General features: G+C 49.7%; 1 protein-coding gene across 1 annotated transcript in view; it reads right to left on the bottom strand.

Annotated features, from left to right (window-relative positions):
* Window positions 1–23,124, bottom strand: part of LOC144589892 (prosaposin-like) — a 29,116-nt gene extending 5,992 nt beyond the window's left edge. The window contains exons 1-10 of the mRNA XM_078394875.1: window positions 23,037–23,124; window positions 13,125–13,255; window positions 11,623–11,697; window positions 10,605–10,672; window positions 10,216–10,273; window positions 8,953–9,075; window positions 6,100–6,303; window positions 5,194–5,283; window positions 4,544–4,718; window positions 992–1,125 (exon numbers count right to left, since the gene is read on the bottom strand). Coding sequence (XP_078251001.1) covers window positions 992–1,125; window positions 4,544–4,718; window positions 5,194–5,283; window positions 6,100–6,303; window positions 8,953–9,075; window positions 10,216–10,273; window positions 10,605–10,672; window positions 11,623–11,697; window positions 13,125–13,255; window positions 23,037–23,079 — 1,101 coding nt within the window. The 5' untranslated portion in view covers window positions 23,080–23,124. The remainder of the gene's footprint in view (window positions 1–991; window positions 1,126–4,543; window positions 4,719–5,193; window positions 5,284–6,099; window positions 6,304–8,952; window positions 9,076–10,215; window positions 10,274–10,604; window positions 10,673–11,622; window positions 11,698–13,124; window positions 13,256–23,036) is intronic.
* Window positions 23,125–23,514: the final 390 nt, after the last annotated feature.

The raw sequence follows: 23,514 nt of genomic DNA, 5'->3' as shown, positions 1-23,514 counted from the left end.
CACTTCTACTTCTGTATTTATTTGCAACAACAAAAAGTGGATGCACCTGGTCATGTGCCCTTGTACACCAGAGACATGCCAAATATTTGCTTCCTCCTCCACTATCGTGTGAACTTCACGAAGAAAAGTTTTTCTAGTATGGGAGTGGAGGAAAGGCCACATTTCCTGCTTGTCTCTGCTTGAACAGGTGTTGTTCTTCTAGTGAAGCTACTTCCACAATGCAGTTGTGTGGGGAGTTCCAAGACACAATGAAGGACTCGCGATTCATTTCAAAGTCCGGAGGGTTTGTGGATTTGGAGGGTGATGAACCTACAGCCTAGGTTCTCGTCGTTTGGACGTGGTCACAAGTTTGGGAGTGGCTATTCAGCAGCCTGGGCAAGTAATAGCAGGACATTTTGTAGATTGCACACAATGACAAGGACTATGACTATTTTGCATCAGCATTAATGTACAATGGCAGTGGACTGCTTCATTGGCAGTTCCGTATACATTTAAACCTTATGCAATATTCACCAAATATCCTTACTTCTGATCTAATAAGTTCATTAGTTGGAGCAGAAGAATGAGGCCATTCGGCCCATCAAGTCTATTCTGCCATTTATTCATTGCTGATCTATCTCTCCCTCACAATCCCATTCTCCTCCCTTCTCCCCATAATCACTGACACCTGTAGTATTCAAGAATCTATCAATCTTCGACTTAAATATCAATTGATGGCCTCCACAGCCTCATGTGGCAATGAATGCATGTCCTCACTCAACAATCTTTAGGCAATGCTTTTTAGCACTGAAGCACCGTGCCCTAAAACTAGCCACAAATCTAGACCACCTTTTGTTCCCATAATGTGGAAATTTTGATCAGGAACATCATTTGAACAAAGGAAGAAAAGTCCAATCTGACTGATTGCTGCCCAATCCGTCCCGTCTCAAATCCTCCACCATCGATGGAAGGCGTTGCCAACACTCGCACATTTTGGATCCCCTTGACTCACGGAGATATGGGACACCCCAGACATCGAGCTGCACGTTTTCATCATGTCTGTGCCGTCCTTCTGACCAAGGGAGAGATGATGCACCATTTTTTCACACGTGTCACAGCTTGTTAAACCCAGCTCTTCAGATAGTGCTACATTGTGGACACAAGGGAAACATTCACGTGAGACAGGGTTTGGACTTCATGTTAGACAGGGAGACATTCACGTTAGACAGGGTTCAGCCTTTATGTTAGACAGGGAGACATTCATATTAGACAGGGTTTGGACTTTATGTTAGACAGGGAGACATTCACGTTAGGCAGGGTTCAGCCTTTATGTTAGACAGGGAGCCATTCACATTAGACAGGGTTTGGACTTTATGTTAGACAGGGGACACTCACGTTAGACAGGGTTCAGCCTTTATGTTAGACAGGGAGACATTCACGTGAGACAGGGTTCAGCCTTTATGTTAGACAGGGAGACACTCACGTTAGACAGGGTTCAGCCTTATGTTAGACAGGGAGACATTCACGTTAGGCAAGGTTCAGACTTTATGTTAGACAGGGAGACATTCACGTTAGGCAGGGTTCAGCTTTTATGTTAGACAGGGAGACATTGACGTTAGGCAGGGTTCAGCCTTTATGTTAGACAGGGAGACATTCACGTTAGACAGGGTTCAGCCTTTATGTTAGACAGGGAGACACTCACGTTAGGCAGGGTTCAGACTTTATGTTAGACAGGGAGACACTCATGTTAGACAGGGTTCAGACTTTATCAGCAGGCTTTTCCAGGCAGAGATCGTTCTTTTTATTACATTACTGCAACATTGGATAAATCCCATCACAAAAACACAAATGGCACTAATGTTGTAAAAAAACAAAAAAACAAACAGATGGTGGAACTCGTTGGTCAGGCAGCAACTGTGCAGGGAAATGTCTAAATGACCTTTGGGGTCAGGACCCCTATCCAGTGTGAAGGGTCACAACCAACAGACCATCTGTCCATTTCCATGCACAGAGCATGGCTACAAGGTGTGAGGGACAAAGTTTAAAGGGACAACTTTGTTTTCCACAGAAGGTGGCGAGTGCTTAGAAGACACTGCCAGGAGTGATAGTCGAAGCAGATACAATCGCAGTGTTTAAGAGACTTTTGGATAGACCCATGGATATGTAGGGAATGGACAGGTGTGGATCATGTCCACGTAGATAAGAGATGGTCTTGGCATCATGTCTGGCACAAACTTGGTGGGCCGAAAGGGCTGCTCCTGTACAGGACTGTTCTATGTGGCAGTGAATAGAACATCACAAGATTTAAGTTAACTGTAGAAAAGGAACAATTTCAAGCAAAAATAATTGGACAGAGATTAATTTCAACAGATTGCGAGAGACTCTGGTTCCCGGGTTAAATTGAGAGGTAAATATGTAGCAGATTAAGCCTCCTTATGGAAGCAAAGGTTCAGGTTCAGATGAGGCACTTATCACATCAGGAACCAGAAGCAACAACGAGGTTCAGAGCTCCTTGGATGATGAAAGACTCAGGAAATTATTGCAAAAGAAAAAGGTTGCTTATGAGAAGTGTCAGTTGCAAAAACTAACGAAAAACAAGTTTATTTCAAAATAGTCAGAATGAAAACTTGAGGCAAAAGAATATGCAAGGAAAGATTAGCTGCAAATGCATATGGGAATCTGAAGGCATTCTAATGAGTACATGCCTACAGAAAATTCCTAGAGGGACAGAGTGTATTAAAGAAAAGAATGGGAGTTTAGTCTTTCCAGGTTAGATGTGCACGTTGTATCAGTCTTCACCAGGAATATAAACACTTGCAGAGTAATAGTGACACTGGTTGTGTTAAAAGTCAGTAACTTGGTGGGAGTAGAGAAACTGCCTGAAGACACATCACCAGGACTGGATGAGGCATGTCCTGGGGTTGTAGGGAAAGAATGGGAGGAAATCACAAGGACTCAGCCATAATCCAATGTTCTTTGGATAGTGGGGGGGGGGGGGGGGGAGAGGGAGGGGGTCAGAGGACTGGAGGATGGCAAATGTTAGTCCTTTGAAGAGAGGATTGGATAAATATATGGGAAGCAAAAAGTCACAATACTACAGAGGAAAGCCTGAGTGACTGCAACAAGGGAATGGTTCTGTTAGAGAGCTGACAAGGATATGATGGGCCAAACAGCCTTTTCCGTGCTGTAACCATCATGTGATTCTATGAGATTAAGCCAAATGTACTGCGTTTCCTAGATTTCTCACTCTCCTTTCTCTCCGGGAGGCACAGTGGCGCAGCGGTAGAGTTGTTGCCTCACAGCTCCAGAGACCCGGGTTTGATCCTGACGAGGGGTGATGTCTGTATGGAGTTTGTTTGTTCTCCCCGTGACCTGCGTGGATCCCCGTGACTTTCTTCAGGATCTCTGGTTTCCACCCACACTCGAAAGACATACAGGTTTGTAGGCTAATTGGCTTGGTAAAATTGTAAATTGTCCCTGGTGTGTAGGAATCGCCGGTGGGCTAAAGGGCCTGTTTCCAAACTATTTCTAAACGAAACTATGCTAGAAATGCGATATTGGTGTTTCAGACATCCTGGAGCCAGTATCTCAATCCAGTCACTGAAAGTGCTTTGGAGCAGATGCAGAAGAGATTTACTAGGTTGCAAGACATAATGCTGGAGTGACTCTGCGGTACAGGCAGCATCTCTGGAGAGAAGGAATGGGTGACATTTTGGGTCAAGACTATTCTTCAGACAGTTTACCAGGACGCTGTCAGGTTAAGAGGGTATTAGCTACAAGGCGAGGTTGGACAAACTGGAATTGTTTTCTGAAACATCAGAGGCTGAGAATATATAATTATAAGAGCTACAGACAAGATATTTAGTTATAATCATTATTCCATGGTGGAAATATTAAATACTAGAGTGCTTAACTGTAAGCAGAAGCAAGAGGGAAGAATCACAGACCAGGTAATTCAAAGGAGCAGAATTAGGCCATTCGGCCCATCGAGTCTACTTTGCCATTCAACCATGGCTGATCTAACTTTGCCTCAACCCCATTCTCCTGCCTTCTCCTTATAACTCTTGACACCCTTACAAGAATCTGTCATTCTCGGCCTTAAAAATATCCATTGGCTTGGCCTCCACAGCCGTGTGGGGCAAGATCAGAGAAAACACAATGATAGCAAGAGCAGGGAGTCTCATTGGCAGAGTCAGTATTACTGGAACCCATGATGGGCGTGAGATAGTAGTTGTCCAAGTCACACTGAAACTAGGAATGATCCAAATATAGAAGAACAAAGTATTCCACAAACCAGTTCCTACCACAGAGCCAGTGATACTTGAATCATTTCAGATTGTCAATTTGCCACATCTGATACCAAACCAAGACGAGCCATGTTGTCAAGGAGTCTGTGTGCTAGATGCTCTGTGAGATGATAGGAACTAGGGTGGGTGACAGAGGGAATGGAAAAAACAAGACATTTGATATGAACCACTATCATCTGTCTTCACTTCTAAAAACGGTGAGCTTTAAATAAGGCCCCTCTATTGAGTTGTAAATGACTGGAGTCCTGGACAGTTACCTGGCTGGTCGGTATAGCAGAGGTGAAGAGAAAAGCAGATTGAATTGGGCCCAAGTTGATTGCGAATCATATCAAAGATTTTTTCGCGGTAGTTTTTTACAAAGTCCTGGCACGATTCAGAATAATGTTCAGGCAGGACACTGCAAATCTGATTGAGCTTGTGGAAGATGGCCGCCTGTAAATGGATAAATTGTCATTTACTTAAAGTAAGCAAATATAGGAACCACGACAATCCCACAACTGTGTTTCAGCCCCTGCCCTTTTACGTATTGGATATTAGAGAGGACATTATCCACCCTCTGAAAGGCATTATTGTTTATTTACCAAAAAACAATTAAATCAGGAAGTTGAGATGCCTTCAGACGTCAGGTATCACAAAATGCTGGAGTAACTCAGCAGGTCAGGCAGCATCTAGGAGAGAGGGAATGGGTGACGCTTCAGGTCGAGACCCTTCTTCAGACTGATGCCTTCAAACTTAGCCCCATTAAGTCATTATAGCAAATGGCAGGAAATGCCGATTGATCTTCAGGGTGAACGCATTGCCGCATGGCAGATTAAGTATCACAGAAGACAGAGCGAGAGAGAATGATCGAGGGAACAGATACACAGGCAAAGGTCCAATCTTATTGTTTATTTGGCAAGTAACTCACCTTGGTCTTTTCGATTGGCAACTTTTCCTCAAGTTTTTTCAAAACAAGCAGGCATAACTCACACTGGGGCATATCAAGGTGACGATTCACCTGCAAAATAGATTCAGTGTAACTGCGATTACGCTGTACTTCATAGGTGCAGGTAATGGGTGTGATGCTTCACCAAACAAGTCTGTCTGATACATATTACAGCATTGGCACAAAACCTGATGCTCCAGTGAATTATTCCGATACACTTGTCCTTTACTAAGATTGTGCTTATGTATTATAATCCTTTCTGAACTGCATGCAAAAAAGGAATTTCACTGTCCTTCAGTACCTGTGATAACAAAGTACCATTGAACCAACAGTGCATTTCAATCTTAAACTCAGAAGCCCACTTTCACCATTACTAGGCTGTAATTGTCCAACACCCCCCTCAACAATAATTATCAGTGTAACAGAGGTATTTTGTGCAAATATACGTTCCTAATGGAATTAGATTAACCGTCACATCTGATTTCACTGGCCATGAATGCTTCATTTGGGGTTGGATTCCACTCTGATTATTTAGACTCCTACAGCGTGTCAGTTCATAAGGTCATAAGTGATCGGAATTAGGCCATTTGGCCCATCATGTCTATTCTACCATTCAATCATGGCTGATCTATCACTCCCTCCTAACCCTATTCTCTTGCCTTCTCCCCATAACCTCGGACACCCGTACTAATCAAGATTTATTCCATGCTTGACTGAGTGGATGGGGTCGACCGCATTTTTCCAGCTGCTGTCAGGATGTAAACTTGCGCTGGTGCTGCAGGTTTCTCTTGCATGGTTCTCAAGTAACATAGCTTCTGTTTTCAGGTATGGGATCCCTCAAAGACCTTTATAACCAAGTCTTTTTCAACTAATGGCGGTCAAACGTACCACCCTAATTTTGAAGCGCACTGAAGACGTGCAAGGTCCACTGCAGCGGCGACTGTCAACCCCGGGCAGAGCTGGCTTCACGAGGGAAACTTGCACCGTCATCATTGCCACAGCTGTCCCATGTGGCATCAGGAGAAGGACAATGTTTGTGGATTTAGTCTCATCTTCTATTGATGGTGGACTGACTTCATTGTGACTGTGTTGCTATCAGATTGATTCAGAATAGAGGTAGGAGCTCAAAAAGCAGTTAACCAGAAGCTGCATGCGCTGGTACTGTATCCCAAGGCAACGTGCAACGTCACAATACAACACCTTTTACCATTACCATTCTTATCAAGTCCACATCACAAGATTAGAAATTATTCAGCCAGAGCTGAACACATTTCTCGGCATCTGCATACAATGGTGTCTTGTGCTTCATGTGCGTGGTGGAGGAAAGATTGGTAGAAACACAGCTGAAACGTGAACGATCTTTCCTTGACCCCACCATTACCATTAAACCAAGGGATCAAAAACACAAACTCAGCAATTCAGTCAGCATGAGTGGAGGTAAAGCTATTGACAGCTATTTCAAGATAGAGCTAGATAGAGCTCTTAAAGATAGTGGAGTCAGGGGGTATGGGGAGAAGGCAAGAACGGGGTACTGATTGTGAATGATCAGCCATGATCACATTGAATGGCGGTGCTGGCTCAAAGGGCCGAATGGCCTACTCCTGCACCTATTGTCTATTGACATATCAAGTCATGATAATCTTTAACAACAGGACAGGATCGATGGGCTGAATGGCCTACTTGTGCTCCTATTTTGTTGTGTTCTTGTGTGAATATTAAGACAAATTTCAGAAAACAGTTCAAAATGTTAGATAACTTTTGGACATGGAACAAAAGACATCTTTATGCCCTTGCTGAGTTTCCTGTAGTTCAACCTCTCCCATCGCGGGAAGATCTAACGACAGTTAGAATCCACTGTACCAGGTGCTAGAATTCCATTTAGTAAATCGGAATCCCAGCGTCAGTAACTTTGACCAGGTATTGCAAAAGCCCATCTGTGTGAGTAACAGCCACTGGGAAAGGAAATTGTGGTCAGTCAATGTGGTCGATTCCAAACCGTTGTTCAACCCAGCCCAGATTAATTAAGGCAGAATTACACATTATGGACTTGCCTGCAAAACACAAATTCCACAATCTGATAATGATAAACAAAAAAGAGCAAGATTTTTAACGTAGTGAATACAAATTGGAAGGTTCAATCCTTATTGTACAAAGCAGGCATCAGAGTCACAGGTTGGAAACAGTCCCTTCAGCAAAAGTTGTTCATGCCGACCAAGCTTGGCCATCTAAGCTAGTCCCATTCACCTACATATACCTCGGAACCATCCTTATCCATTCCTGCTATTTCTTTTCTAGTTTCCCAGTGTCCTTAGCTCCATCTGATCAGGGACTATGAGATGTATCCAGCTTATTATGTCTTTGGGCATCCGGCACCTTCTTGGCTTGCAATATGAATACCCCCATTAACTTTCCCATCTTCCCTAGTCTTTGGGTCTTTCTCCACAGTAAAATCAGGAGAAATATTATTTGAAGACCTTACCCATCTCCTGTGGATCTGCATAGATGACCACTTTGATTTTTGAAGAGGGCCATTCTCTCTCTAGTTTCCTTTTCCCCCATAACATAGGCATGAAATCTCTGGACTCTTGGTGGTCTTCCATCGCAGAGACGATCTCATGATATTTTTTTGTCCTCTTCTAGTTTAAAGATACAGTGCAGAAACAGGCCCTTCGGCCCACCAAGTCCGCACTGACCAGCGATCCCCGAACACTATCACTACACACACTAGGGACAATTTACATTTATACTAAGCCAATTAACCTACAAACCTGCACATCTTTGGAGTGTGGGAGGAAACCAAATATCTCAGAAAATCCACGCAGGTCACGGGGAGAATGTACAAACTCCGTATAGACAGCACCCGCAGTCAGGATTGAGCCCAGATCTCTGGCGCTGTGAGGCAGCAGCTCTACCACTGCGCCACCGTGATTTCCATCTTGTGTATGCTCCTCAATCCCCTGTACACTCTCAGGGAGTTGCTGGATAACAGCTGCCTATACCTGACCCATGCCTCCTCCTGGACTGCAGAGTGTACAGGTCCTCTCTAGCCTACCACCACCTGATGTATGTATGTATGGTGGGAAGCGTTGTCATCAGCTTCTGCCTTGTGGGAACTCTGTTTGTAGCCCTATTACCAACTTGCAAACTATTGGGTGATGAAGGATTGGCAGGAACAGAATCCTGTCCTAACCTGGGAAGGACTCAAATATACTTGACCTTGGGTCAAACCTGGGCTAAGTTGCAATGCTGCTCATTAACAAGGGAGAGGACGCCCAGGGAGAATTGTTGCCATTTGGATGACCTGTTCAAGAATAGGGAAAGAAAACGAGTCACCACTGGTCCTCGGGTGTGTGTGTGTGCTATCAATGATAACCATTCTTAGCATTTTCAGAGTGGCTATGTAGCCATCCTACATTGAATGCAGCCGAGATTGCCCGCTCAAATTTTGGCTGTTGAGTTTGGACTCAGAACATTTCTGCCTCAATCAGAAATGCTTTCTTCCCTCCCACTCTGCAGTTGTTGCGTAGGTGTACAAGTCTGGGTATAGACAATAGACAATAGGTGCAGGAGGAGGCCATTCGACCGTTCGAGCCAGAACCGCCATTCAATGTGATCATGGCTGATCATTCTCAATCAGTACCCCGTTCCTGCCTTTTCCCCATACCCCCTGACTCCGCTATCCTTAAGAGCTCTATCTAGCTCTCTTGAATACAGGGTATACAACCTGTAGAATCATCTTACCAGCAGAACTGCATCTTCTGCCTTCGGTGGAAGATGGATGACTTGCTTTGGTTGAAGCTCATGGATGATATTGGATGGCACCATGGAGAGACACAGAGCAGCACACAATGCTTCTGGATTTTGCTGTAAACCAAAGCACATGGAACAAAAGCTGAGGGCAACAACCCAGACAGTAGTTTCTCCTCATCTCCAGCTGATCCGCTGTGCTGTGTAACTTTCTGTAAAGTAAATTTAGTTTTGCAAATAGGCAGCTGGACTGCGAGCAAAGTTGGGAGGTCACTTTACAGCATTCATCTTCCCAATTAGTTTTTCTTTTTGTTTCAGTCCCAGGAGTTAACATGGATTTCCAGTGACTTGGTGGAAGTAATTGTGATGTCTTTCTTGCGTTACAAGACACAATAAATGGAAAAAAATGCACGCTTTAACAATAGTCTTCCTTCACATTTACATTTTTAGATATTTAAAAAATCTTAACTGACAAATCCATCCAAGATTATAATACAGAACAATGAAAATTGGAAGCAGGTTACGTTGACTGAGTTTAGAGATACATTATGGAAACCAACCAGTCCAGAGTGATCATTAACTGCCCATTCACACCTGTTCTATGTTCTCCCACTTTCACATCCACTCCCTACACACAAGGAGCAATTTATAGTAGCCAATTAACCTACAAAATCACACACCTTTAAGATGTGGGAGGAAACCTGAGCACCCAGAGAAACCCCACACGGCCACAGGGAGAAATTGCAAACTCCACACAGACAGCATCCGACATCAGGATGGAAGCCGGGTCTCAGGCCGAGAGGCAGTGGCTCGACCAGCAACGCCGCCCACTTCAAATAATGACATTAAGATTTTTATGCCTAGTTTAAGAACTGATACCCGTTTTGTTTTGAGATTGATCTCCAGCGATGGAGTAAGTACCTTGGCCAGAAGACCACAAAATTGAATTGCAAACACAAAATATCTATTATTTAAAACAAAAAGTAATATTTAAACTAACATGTAGCAGCAGCTGCAGAAAAATCTTACTCAAAAACAGCAGCAATTTTGTTGTAGCTTTTAGTTCCTCACACCCACTTCAATTAAAACTAAAATAATTTCAAGTTCCACTTTCATCCTTAACAGCGACAGTAAAACCTGAAGTGAAAGTAATGTGTGGTGGGAATTATAGGAGATGCAGAACTAGGCAGAAGCAGAATTAGACTTGTGTTCTCAATCATGTTACACTAAAGGCATCACCCACAAACAGTTACTCACTAGTTCATTCTTCAGGAATTGAATAACCAAGGGAAGAAATGCCTCGACATAAGAGGCATTTGGGCGGCACGGTAGCGCAGCGGTAGAGTTGCTGCTTTACAGCGAATGCAGCGCCGGAGACTCAGGTTCGATCCTGACTACGGGTGCTGCACTGTAAGGAGTTTGTACGTTCTCCCCGTGACCTGCGTGGGTTTTCTCCGAGATCTTCGGTTTCCTCCCACACTCCAAAGACGTACAGGTATGTAGGTTAATTGGCTGGGTAAAGGTAAAAATTGTCCCTAGTGGGTGTAGGATAGTGTTAATGTGCGGGGATCGCTGGGCGGCACGGACTTGGTGGGCCGAAAAGGCCTGTTTCCGGCTGTATAGATATGATATGATATGAAGAGTTACACTGGGCTGCTAACGGCTTGGATGGGATCATGGAACAAATTTTGAGCAAGACAGCTTTCACATCATCCTGCAAAATAGATAGGAACTGGGTGACCAGATGCAGAGTGCAACCAGCATTGTCAAATGAGAAACATGCAACTGAACCAGTCAAAAACAAATAGAAACAAAATGCTGAAGTAACTCAGCGGGACAGGCAGCATCTCTGGAAAGAAGGAATGGGCAACGTTTCAGGGTTGAGACCCTTCTTCAGACTCTTTTTGCGTCAGACAGCATTTTGTGTTTACCGCATCTGAGTAAAGTCATATATAGAGTACAGGTAAGTACAACATTCCCTTCTACACCCCCACTACTTCCATTCCCAATTGGAAACCACTGGGAGAGCCAGATGTACTCTGATCCCCCACCCTTTCACAGGGATGTGCCCGGTTAGTGCTGCAGCAAGTGCTTTTGTAGACTGCGAGCCCGTGCGGAACGAGATGGAAACAGAGAGTGGTGTGGAGGGCAACAGCAAAGTCACACTCTGAGCACCAACACGTTCCGATACACACACTACTGCAATCCCTTGTAGTGATTTGATGGCCACTCATTGAGTTAGCCAAATGCTTTAAAATGTCAGCGTTTTTCTTGGTAAACAAGTTTACCCAAAGTCACAGCCACTGCCTACATCCTCTCCCGCACCCTCCTCCTGCACCCTCTCTCCCCTCCTGCACCCTCTCTCCCCTCCTGCACCCCCTCTCCCCTCCTGCACCCTCTCTCCCACCCCCTGCACCTCTCACCCACCGCCTGCACCCTCTCACCCACCGCCTGCACCCTCCCCCCTGCACCAACCTCCACACCGCCTGCCCCACACGGAGAGCAGTTGGAGACGTACCTGCACCACCTTGTCACCCACCGCCTGCACCCTCCCCCCTGCACACACCTCCACCCCACACGGAGAGCTGTTGGAGACGTACCTGAACCACCTTGTCACCCACCACCTGCCCCACATCGAGGGCTGTTGGATTGAGGGAGACTTACCTCTACAACCTGGTCGCCCACCACTTTGCTGATCTCTACAGCCACTTCCTTACACAGGGCACACAGGTTAATCCCCTAAAGGACAGATAAGAAAGCATGAATCTTGGCATTTTGTGCAAATGTAAAGGTGTTTGGGATATGGCTTTGCAAATGCTGAGAGATCATATTAAAGAAGTTAAATTATTCACTTCCTTCTATGTCCTCCCCATAACTTTTTTCCTGAGCAATACAATTTTATTCACAGTTGCAGAGTACTGAAAACATAAACTGCCCAGCAGTTTGCAAACATCTATGAATAAATCATCAAATTACATCATCATCCTTATCCATGACACACTCATGCCATTACAGCTATGGTTTTCTTTCTTTCTTAGTATTGGCTGGCCTGTGCGGTGTGACCCACATCCTTGATACTGACACGTTGGATAGAAGATGCTCATCTGATCCAAATCACCACAGTAACTCACTTGGTATTACTCTATCCCAGATGTTTCCTTTCTTCTACATATCCTCCGCAAAACTAATGCTATCTCGTGCTTCTGATCTGGGATCACAGACCTACAACCCCATTTTTCTCTGCACAAATGCCTCTTGAATTCCCGAGTGATCTGACATCTACTAATCCAGGCAGCGTTCTGGAAAACCTCCTGCATCCTCTCCAAAGCCTCCAGATCCTTCCTGGAAGAGTGTCACACCAGAAACATGGCCGGGGGTGGGGGGGGGTGTCAGGGAGCTGAAAATGTATGTGTTGTTGGTTATGTTCAAGCCTGCACCAAAAAAAGGAAAGTGAAAAGGCAAAAGGTGAAGTGAGAAACAGGTTTCCATTGGGTGCCAATGGAAGCTTCGTTATTACTTCACTAAATCAGTTCTGGACAAAAACATGAGGCTTAAACCGCAGATGGTTGCTCAAATAGGAAATGTTTACATTAAACAATGTACTCATTTAAAATGTACTTTATATTAACATGGTATTTTAATTTCAACACTGACTTCACCAGTTGTTGCAACTTTTTCAGCAGAGTTGTGTGCTCCCCATTTCATCAAAGCAGACCTCTCAAGCTCCACTACTTCCTTGCGCACAAAGGTTGCTGCAAACAGTCATTATATTTCAAAAATATTTCATTGACCGCAAAATATTTTACTGTTGGAAGCGGGTGCAACACAAATAAAAATGAGCAACTTGGTTCTTCTGAAGAATGAAGGAAGAATGTAGAGAAACCGAGTGTTTGTTACAGATTGTGAAAGGCCAGTGTGGATGAGCTCAAGTCTAGCAAGGGTTGACTAAAGGCAGACAACACCCAGTGATTCACTCCAATCCATTACAGAGTACCAATCTCACCAACACAAGGACGCATGAATGGCAGGCTTGAAACTGTAGAGATGACAAGGCACGAGCTATTATGAATCAGTCGCTGATACCAAAGATGGGTCTTCTGTTATAGATTATGCCAATGAACCCTCTTGCATCCATCATACACAGTCCCAATATGCTTCACACTCACCTCTTTTGACGTGGACCAATCGTTTTCTACACACTTGGTGAAGGCGCCACACTCTAGGGCCTTCTTCATGTCCTTGCACAAATTCTCATTGTCTTGAGGACACGTCTTCTCCATCTCAGGACGGACCAGAACTGTGATATAATAAAACAGAGTCATTGCCTCGTCCAAAGCATCAGGGTCACTTATCCTCCAACTCGCACCCCGTGATCAAAAGTGTAGGAAAGAACTGCAGATGCTGGTTTAAAATCAAAGATAGGCACAAAATGCTGGAGTAACTCAGCGAGACAGGCAGCATCTCTGGAGAGAAGGAATGGGTGACATTTTGGGTCGAGACCGTTCTTCAGTCTGACATGAAAAGTCACCCATTCCTTCTCTCCAGGGATGGTGACTGTCCCACTGAGTTACTCCAGCACTCCAGCACTTTGTGTGCACACATTCCTTCTCTCCAGGGATGGTGACTGTCCCACTGAGTTACTCCAGCACTTTGTGTGCACCCTGTGAAGAAAAGATCAACTCATGCTCTGGTGCATTTTAATTGACATTTGGCCCCAACCAATGTCCTCTGTGTGCAACTTGATCTTCCGTTTCTTCCTACACAGAATAATGACCTTGCCATTCTCACTGCCACAATGCAATGGACGGCAAAAGAGGCTTCAGAGGAACTTCCCAATCCCTGTTTCTTCTCCATATTCTGCTGACTTTCAATTGAAATTCTGAAAATCCCTTTGAATTGCAGCAGCAGGAAATGTGACTTGACAACCCAGAAGCTTCAGGTAGAATAGTATGCACCACTCACCCAGAAGCTTCAGGTAGAATGGTGTCCACCACTCAACCCAGAAGCTTCAGGTAGAATGGTGTCCACCACTCAACCCAGAAGCTTCAGGTAGAATAGTGTCCACCTCTCAACCGAGAAGCTTCAGGTAGAATAGTGTCCACCACTCACCTAGAATCTTACAGGTAGAATCGTGTCCACCACTCAACCCAGAAGCTTCAAGTAGAATAGTGTGCACCACTCAACCCAGAAGCTTACAGGTAGAATAGTGTCCACCACTCACCCAGAAGCTTCAGGTAGAATTGTGTCCACCTAACTGCATTACTTTCCCATTGAAACTCTTGCTACAGTTTCACAGGCCCATTAACGCAATCGCACATCTCCAATCTACCTCATTGGAGATGTTTGAACTATCTTTAATCAGACTTTATCTTGCACTAAATGTTGTATCCTTTATCTGTATACTGTGGACGGCTTGGTTATAATTATTATGTTATGTTTTTCCACCAATTGTGCAGTGGTAATGCAGCATCACAAGTACAGCTCTGTTGATTGACTCCATTATCACTGCATCATGTCAGCACCAGGATCATTCCATTTTCACAACCAGAGTTTAAAACCACAAATAATTCATATCTTCTTTATGTATCTATCCACCCCCAGCAGGCTGCAGAGGCCAAGTCAGTGGATATTTTTAAGGCAGAGATAGATTCTTGATTTGTATAGGTGTCAGAGGTTATGGAGAAAAGGCAGGAGAATGGGGTTAGGAGGGAAAGACAGATCATTGAATGGCTTAGTAGACTTAATGGGCTAAATAGCCTAATTCCACTCCTATCCCTTATGACCTTATCCTTTCAATCAATATCTTAAACACTGTGCAGAATACCGTGCCGCTGGTCACTGACTGCAGTGGGAGGGCACTCCTCGGTGTAGACGTGGCAGCTGATAGTCCCGAGGACACTGGTCAGTGGGTCCAGTTACCTGGTCATGACTGTGTTTATTTGTCGTGTTGCTGCGTTGATGTGGTTGTAAAGATGCAGCGAGAATGTCACTGTTACCTTTCCCAGCGCCCATGATAATTAAATACTCTGTCTCATCACTTGACCTTGAATTCAGATTGAGAAGTCAAGGTTATCAAAGAAACAGAAAATAGGTGCAGGAATCAGCCAGCATCGCCATTCAGACTAGGCTGGTACTCGCTGGAATTTAGAAAACTGAGGGGGGGGGGGGGGGGTCTTATAGAAACATATAAAATTCTTAAGGGGTTGGAGAGGCTAGATGCGGGAAGATTGTTCCCGATGTTGGGGAAGTCCAGAACCAGTGGTCACAGCTTAAGGATAAGGGGGAAGTCTTTTAGGACCGAGATGAGAAAACATTTCTTCACACAGAGATTGGTGAATCTGTGGAATTCTCTGCTACAGAAGGTAGTTGAGGCCAGTTCATTGGCTATATTTAAGAGGGAGTTAGATGTGGCCCTTGTGGCTAAAGGGATCAGGGGGTATGGAGAGAAGGCAGGTACGGGATACTGAGCTGGATGATCAGCCATGATCATATTGAATGGCGGTGCAGGCTCGAAGGGCCGAATGGCCTATTCCTGCACCTATTTTCTATGTTTCTATTCAATATGATTACGGCTGAACAGCCAAAATCAGTACCCCGTTCCTGCCTTCTCCCCATATCCCTTCACTCCGTTCGCCCCAAGAGCTAAATCGAACTCTCTCTGCAATGCATTTAGAGAGGTGGTGTTGGGGGACGGGAGACAACTGCGATGTCAACGTTTCCGGTTTTAAGACCAAGGGGACATTGGTGTGGAAGACAGAGCTGCGACCTCACATCTCCAGCGATCAGATCCAGTGCTGGCCGCTGCACGGAGGCTTATCCAACGATGGACTTTCTCCAGCTGCTTGGGTCCGTTCACACTTCCCAAAAAAAGCACAGGTTGGCAGATTAAATGACTTCTGTAACTTGGCCACAGTGAAGGTGGGTGGGAGGAGCACGTTGTAAACTGGAAAAACAAGCAACTGCAGATGCTGGTTTACCAAAGAAAGACACAAAGTGCTGGAGTAACTCAGCTGGTCATGCAGCATCTGTGGAGAACATGGATAGGTGACGTTTCACAGAGTGCTGGAGTAACTCAGCGGGTCAGGCAGCATCTGTGGAGAACATGGATAGGTGACGTTTCACAGAGTGCTGGAGTAACTCAGCGGGTCAGGCAGCATCTGTGGAGAACATGGATAGGTGACGTTTCACAGAGTGCTGGAGTAACTCAGCGGGTCAGGCAGCATCTGTGGAGAACATGGATAGGTAACGTTTCACAGAGTGCTGGAGTAACTCAGCGGGTCAGGCAGCATCTCTGGAGAGAAGGAAAGGGTGACGTTTCGGGTCAAGACCCTTCTTCAGACTGCTGCCTGACCTGCTGAGTTACTCCAGCATTTTGTGATACGTTCGATTTGTACCAGCATCTGCAGTTATTTTTCTAGAGGTTAGTTCAGTGTCCTACTGAACTAGAGGTTAGTTCAGTGTTACTTGGAGAATTCAATGTACGTTTACACCGTTGGGTGTCAATTGCCCCAGCGGGAGGCAGAACGTTGTAAATTTCCCCCAATAAGTGTGCGTGGGGGGAAGGGGGGAACACATGCTGTCAATTGCCTCCACTGGAGGCAGGTGGGAGGGGGGAAATCGGGGAAACCAATGGGATGTGAGAACAACAGTTCACAGGGAAATAAATAGAGGTAGGGAGTTAATGAGATTGTTGGGAGCTGGCACATGCTGGGTGGGCTAAATGGGCTAAATGGCCTCCTTCATCATAAGGCAACATGAAAAGAATCTGAGATACCGGTGATAGACACGAAATGTTGGAGTAACTCAGCGGGACAGGCAGTATCTCTGGAGAGAAGGAATGGGTGATGTTTTGGGCCGAGACCCTTCTACTGGTAGTTGACACCTACTGCACACACACAATGCATATATAAAACAGTGATTTAGCAAAGGGAGGATTTAGAGCTCACAGGGCAGAATATGGACAGGTTGAAGGAACCAGGAAGTAAACAATTGAGGAATAGCACCCTGCTTGGTGATAATAGAGCACCAATCAAAGCCGCCGTGTAAATCTGCAAGGTAACTGCGGATTAGATTCCAGTAAAGATTCTACGACACAAACCACCCAAAGCCCAGAGAGGCTGGAATCACAGGCCCAGATCACAGAGAGAACCATGGAGATGGTTTAGACACGGGCAACACAGGAGGGTCTTCATGGGACCCTCTCGGTAGGTCGAGCCCAGTGGGAGACGTGAATGTAGAGAGCGGGTGTGTCTGGTCACTGGAGGAGCCAGCGCTGCCCCACCTTGTGGGGGTCTTGTATGTGGGGTCTTGTGTGTGTGGGTCTTGTGTGTGGGGTCTTGTGTGTGGGGTCTTGTGTGGGGGGTCGTGTGTGGGGTCTTGTGTGTGGGGTCTTGTGTGTGGGGTCTTGTGTGTGGGGTATTGTGTGTGGGGTATTGTGTGTGGGGTCTTGTGTGAGGGGTCTTGTGTGTGGGGTCTTGTGTGTGGGTCTTGTGTGTGGGGTCTTGTGCGTGGGGTCTTGTGTGTGTGGTCTTGTGTGTGGGGTCTTGTGTGTGGGGTCTTGTGTGTGGGGTCTTGTGTGTGTGGGTCTTGTGTGTGGGGTCTTGTGTGTGTGGGTCTTGCGAGATTGGGTCTTGTGTGTGTGGGTCTCGCTGCCCCACCTTGTGTGGTGGGGAGACAGCAGCGGGGTGAATGTACCCCAGTGTCCCGCACCCGCAACCCCCCTCCCCACCCCCTCAACACCCTCCCCTCCCGCAGCCCGCGGTGCGGGAACAGCGCACTTTCATAATAATAATCATAACATTGCAGTGGCCTGGCGGAGGCCAGAGAAAAGGTAGGACGCCAGGCAGTTTTGTATATAGGTCTTTATTAGGCTGTGAGCTCCTGCTCACAGCGTAGTCCACCTAGGGATGAGCCACGCCGCCCAACGGGCTGGCTTTTAACCCCTTACGCCTGTCCGTCACGTGACGAGGGGACTGACCCAAGAACCGGAGGTACAAAACGGACAGGAGGGCGCACGAGGCAACCAGCCCGGGTGCGCACCATGACCGACGCAGGGACCGGCGACTGACCGACAGGTGGAGGGGTCGTAGCAGACACTGGCGGGGGTAACGTGGACGGGGGGCGACCGCGCGGGCGGGGCTGCGCAACCGGCACCGGCCGATCAATGTCCACGTGTGCCGGCATCAGCCGTGCGACCGAAACAGTCTCGCTGCGACCCCCCATGTCCAGAACGAATGTGGCCGAGCCGTGTTGCAGGACCCGGAAGGGGCCCTCGAACGGCCGTTGGAGAGGTGATCGGTGCGCGTCCCAGCGCAGGAACACAAACTGGCAGTCCTCCAGAGCAGCAGGGACGTGCGAATGGAAGGTCCCATGACGTGACGTGGGCACAGGTGCCAGCCTGCCCACCGTCTGCCGAAGACGTTGCAGGGCGTCCGAAAGCTGCTCTACTCGACCCTGCTCCGGTGGGATGAACTCCCCGGGAACCGTCAAGGGGGCCCCGTACACCAACTCGGCGGAGGAGGAGGCCAAGTCCTCTTTGGGTGCGGTGCGGATCCCCAGCAAAACCCACGGCAGGGCGTCCACCCAGTCTGGGTCCGTGAGCCGAGCCTTCAGGGCAGCCTTTAGCTGGCGGTGAAAGCGTTCCACCAACCTGTTCGACTGTGGATGGTACGCTGTAGTGTGGTGTAGGCGGACACCCAAGAGGCGTGCCATGGTCGACCACAGTTCTGAAGTGAACTGCGGCCCCCGGTCGGATGTAATGTCCAGTGGCACCCCGAACCGGGCGATCCAGTGCGCCGCCAAGGCCCGAGCGCAGGTGGCCGTCGAGGTGTCCGCCAGCGGAATGGCCTCCGGCCACCGCGTGAAGAGATCAACCACCGTGAAGAGGTGGCTCATGTCCCGGGACGGCGGCAGCGGCCCCACGATGTCCACATGAATGTGGTCGAACCCGCTGCCTAGGGACACCAAACTCCTGCAGCAGCGCACGCACGTGTCGCTGGATTTTTGCAGTTTGGCACGGGATGCAGGTGCGCGCCCAGTGTGCGACCTGCTTACGCAGCCCGTGCCACATGAAGCGGGAGACTACGAGGGCCACCGTCGCCCGAATGGAGGGGTGAGACAGCCCGTGGAGCACCTCGAATACCCTGCGCCGCCAAACGACAGGGACGATGGGCCGCGGCAGGCCAGTGGAGGTGTCACACAACAGCGTTGTGTCCCCGGGGCCACAGACAATGTCCTCCAGCTGCAGGCCGGTCACGGCTGTACGATAGGCGGCCATCTCCTCGTCCCCCAGCTGCGCGGCTGCTAGGGCGGAATAGTCGATCCCCCCGGCCATTTGTAGGACGGCGTGGACCGCGGGTCTAGACAGGGCGTCGGCCACCCTGTTGTTTTTTCCCTCCAGGAAACGAATTGAGGTGGTGTACTCAGACACGTACGCCAATTGCCTTTGTTGCCACGCAGACCACGGATCCGAAACTTTGGCGAACGCAAAGGTGAGCGGCTTGTGGTCTGTAAATGCGGTGAAGTGTCTCCCCTCCAGGACGTACCGAAAGTGGCGTACGGCGAGGTAGAGGGCGAGGAGCTCCCGGTCGAACGCGCTGTAACGCTGTTGGGCCCCGCTGAGGTGCCTGCTAAAGAAGGCGAGTGGCAGCCAACACCCGTCGATGTGCTGCTCCAGCACCGCACCGACCGCCACCTCAGAAGCGTCTATGGTCAGGGCGGTTGGAGCATCCTCCTTGGGATGGACGAGCATCGTGGCCCTGGCCAGGGCCTCCTTAGCGTGCTCGAATGCCGCTCCTGCTTCGTCGTCCCCCTCGACCTCCTTGCGACGACCAGCCATGAGGTGGAAGAGTGGGCGCATAGTTCCGGCTACCGCCGGCAGGAAGCGGTGATAGAAGGAAATCATCCCGGCGAATTCCTGCAGGCCCTTGACAGTGGTCGGTCGGGGGAAACGGCGGACAGCGTCGACCCTGTCCGGAAGAGGTACCACCCCTTGTGGGGCCACCCGATGGCCGAGGAAATCGTGGGCGGCACGGTAGCGCAGCGGTAGAGTTGCTGCTTTACAGCGAATGCAGCGCCGGAGACTCAGGTTCGATCCTGACTACGGGTGCTGCACTGTAAGGAGTTTGTACGTCCTCCCCGTGACCTGCGTGGGTTTTCTCCGAGATCTTCGGTTTCCTCCCACACTCCAAAGACGTACAGGTATGTAGGTTAATTGGCTGGGTAAAATGTAAAAATTGTCCCTAGTGGGTGTAGGATAGTGTTAATGTACGGGGATCGCTGGGCGGCACGGACTTGGAGGGCCGAAAAGGCCTGTTTCCGGCTGTATATATATGATATGATATGATATGATATGATATGATATGATATGATATGATATGATATGATATGATGGCCGTCACCCCAAAACGGCACTTGGACGTGTTAATGGACAAACCGTACTCGCTGAGGCGTTGACACAGCTGGCGGAGGTGGGTGCAGTGCTCCTGCCTCGAGCGGCTAGCCACGAGTACGTCGTCCATGTAAACAAACACAAAGTCTAGGCCACGGCACACACAGTCCATAAGCCGTTGGAAGGCCTGTGCGGCGTTCTTCAAACCGAACGGCATCCGTAAAAACCCGAATAGGCCAAACGGAGTAATGAAGGCAGTCTTTGGGATGTCGTCGGGGTGGACCGGGATTTGATTATACCCGCGGACAAGGTCCACCTTGGAGAACACGGATGCTCCAGCCAGGTGGGCATTAAAGTCCTGGATGTGCGGGACCGGGTACCTGTCGGCAACGGTCACGTCATTCAAGCGCCGATAGTCCCCGCATGGTCGTCAGCCCCCGTCCGGCTTAGGGACCATGTGGAGTGGTGACGCTCACGGGCTATCGGAGGGGCGCACGATGCCCATTGACTCCATCCGACGAAACTCCTCTCGAGCTGACGGAGCTTGTCTGGAGCGAGACGCCGCGCTCGGGCGTGCACGGATGGCCCGGTGGTGAGGATCTGATGCTGCACCCCGTGCTTGGGAGCGGAGGAGCGGAAGTGGGAAATCCGGGAAATCCGCCAGGATGCGCGCCTACGTCGCATCCACGGACGACAGGGGTCCGACGTTGGGGGGACCGGCTTCCGCGTGCTGGAGTGCACCAGGCGCTGCCGCCTGACATCCACGAGCATGGCATGCGCCCGCAGGAAGTCGGCGCCCAGCAGCGGCTGGGAAACATCGGCGATGATGAACCCCACGTGAACCAGCTGTCGCCGAAGTTAAGGGCGAGCTTGCGGACCCCGTAAGTGTTGATGGGGCTACCGTTCGCCGCAGTGAGGAGGGGGCCGCGTTTGCCCGTATGGATATCGGCGGTGGAAGGAGGTAGGACGATCACCTCTGCTCCAGTGTCCACGAGGAACCGACCCCCGGTGCGGCGATCCTGAGCGAACACGCGATGGATCTGGCCGGCCGCCGAAGGAATCACCGACGGCCGGCCCTTGCGTTTCCCGGAAAGGCACAAGGTAGGCGACATTGTTTAGCATTTGGTCCCCAGCGACGGTGATAATAGCACCAGTCCCCTCTGCTGGTGTCCGGCGGTGGTGCATACTGGGATGCCCACCAGCGACCTCCGGTGGCCTCCAGCGGTATTGGAGGTGCTGCTTGGGCCGACCACCAGCGACCTCTGGTGGCGTCTGGCTGAACTGCCGGCGGGCCGTGCGAAAAGGACGTGCCTACACCGGAGTGCCCGATGGCGGCCGGATTTCGCCGCGGAGGTCGCCCTGAAACGGGATAGACGGCGGCCCCGGCTTGCTGTGCGCCTCCCGACGCCGCGGAAAAGACGGCCAGCGCTTCCAGGTCCTTCCGACGGGACATCCAGATCTGGTCAGCGCGCTCGCCCAGCCCCTGCGTGTCGGTGAAAGGGTCCCCTGCGAGCTGCGAGCGGAGGTCGACTGGGAGCTGCCGAAGTTAGGCTTGTTTAAATAGGAAACAGGGCGGGTGGTCGCCCATAAGGGCGAGCATGTCCTCCAGAAGGTCCGACGGCCGTCGGTCCCCGAGGCCCCCCTTGCTCATAATTCGAGTTGCCCGCTCGGCCTCGCTGAGGCCGAACCTCCTGATAAGGAGGTCTTTGAGGCCCGCATATTTGTTAGCCGCGGGGAGGGCGGTCAGGTAGGGTTTTATTCGCTTAGCTGTCTCCTGGTCCAGGGCGCCGACGACGTAGAAATATTTGGTCTCGTCCACGGTCACGCCTCGCACAGCAAACTGTGCCTCTGCCTGCTGGAACCAGACCTCAGGCTCTTCGGTCCACAGGGTCGGGAGTTTGAGGGAGACGGCATCGAGGTCGGCAGGACCGGGTTGTGCATTACTGCGATACATCACGACGCGTGATGAATGTCGAGGTCACCAGTGTAGTGGCCTGGCGGAGGCCAGAGAAAAGGCAGGACGCCAGGCAGTTTTGTATATAGGTCTTTTTTAGGCTGTGAGCTCCAGCTCACAGCGTAATCCACCTAGGGATGAGCTACGCCTCCCAACGGGCTGGCTTTTAACCCCTTACGCCTGTCCGTCACGTGACGAGGGGGCTGACCAAGGAGTGTCCTGATCCCCAGGGACCGCCACAACATATTCCTTTATTCGTCCCACTCCGGTGAAATGTACTTTCGCCAGATGTCAGCGGAAGGGCGGAGAGCTGGTCATCTCCACACCCGCCTGGAGCCACAACCCAGTCACCCACGGCAACTCAACCCCCTTGTACCCACACCCACCCTCACACGCCCCCACCCCTCCTCTCACCCCCCCCCACCCCCTTGAACCCACACCCCAACACCCTCCTACCCCACACCCACCCCTCACCCCCTCCCCCAGCCACCCTTGTACCCACACCCCAACACAACACCCCTCCCCACCCCACACCCCAACATCACCCACCCTCAAACCCCCACCCCTCACCCCCCACCACCTCCCCTCACCCCCCCCTGTACCCACACCCCAACACCCCTCACCCCACCCCCTCCCCTCACCCCCCCCGTACCCACACCCCAACACCCCTCACCCCCCACCCACCCAGTTGTACCCACACCCCAACATCACCCACCCTCACCTCCTTGCACCCACCTGGTGACAGACACAGGACGGTGAGGATAATCAGGGCAGCCATTTCCCCTCCGGGAACCCAGGACACTCACACCCGCTCTGATGCTGATCCCGGCACCAGCGCTGATCCTGATACAGACGTTGACACTGACAGACCCGCTCCGCGCCGCAGTAAATAAGCGCTGGCGGCCGCCGGGCTCCGCCTATGAGCGCAAGGACGCGCCCTCCCGGGTTATGTCATCCCAGCCCAGCCGCAGCGTCACATCTTCCCCATCCCAGCCCAGACCAGACTACGCCAGACCAGACTAGACCACCCCAGACCAGACCAGCCCAGTCCAGAACAGACCACCCCAGACCAGACCAGCCCATCCCAGACTAGACCAGACCAGCTCACCTCAGCCCAGCCCAGACCAGACTACGCCAGACCAGACTAGACCACCCCAGACCACCCCAGCCCAGTCCAGAACAGACCACCCCAGACCAGACCAGCCCATCCCAG

This window comes from Rhinoraja longicauda, unplaced genomic scaffold (assembly GCF_053455715.1).
Source record: "Rhinoraja longicauda isolate Sanriku21f unplaced genomic scaffold, sRhiLon1.1 Scf000084, whole genome shotgun sequence".
Classification (NCBI taxonomy): Eukaryota; Metazoa; Chordata; class Chondrichthyes; order Rajiformes; family Arhynchobatidae; genus Rhinoraja; species Rhinoraja longicauda.
The sequence above is the reverse complement of the archived record's forward strand: the minus strand, read 5'-3'. Positions and strand labels throughout refer to the sequence as shown.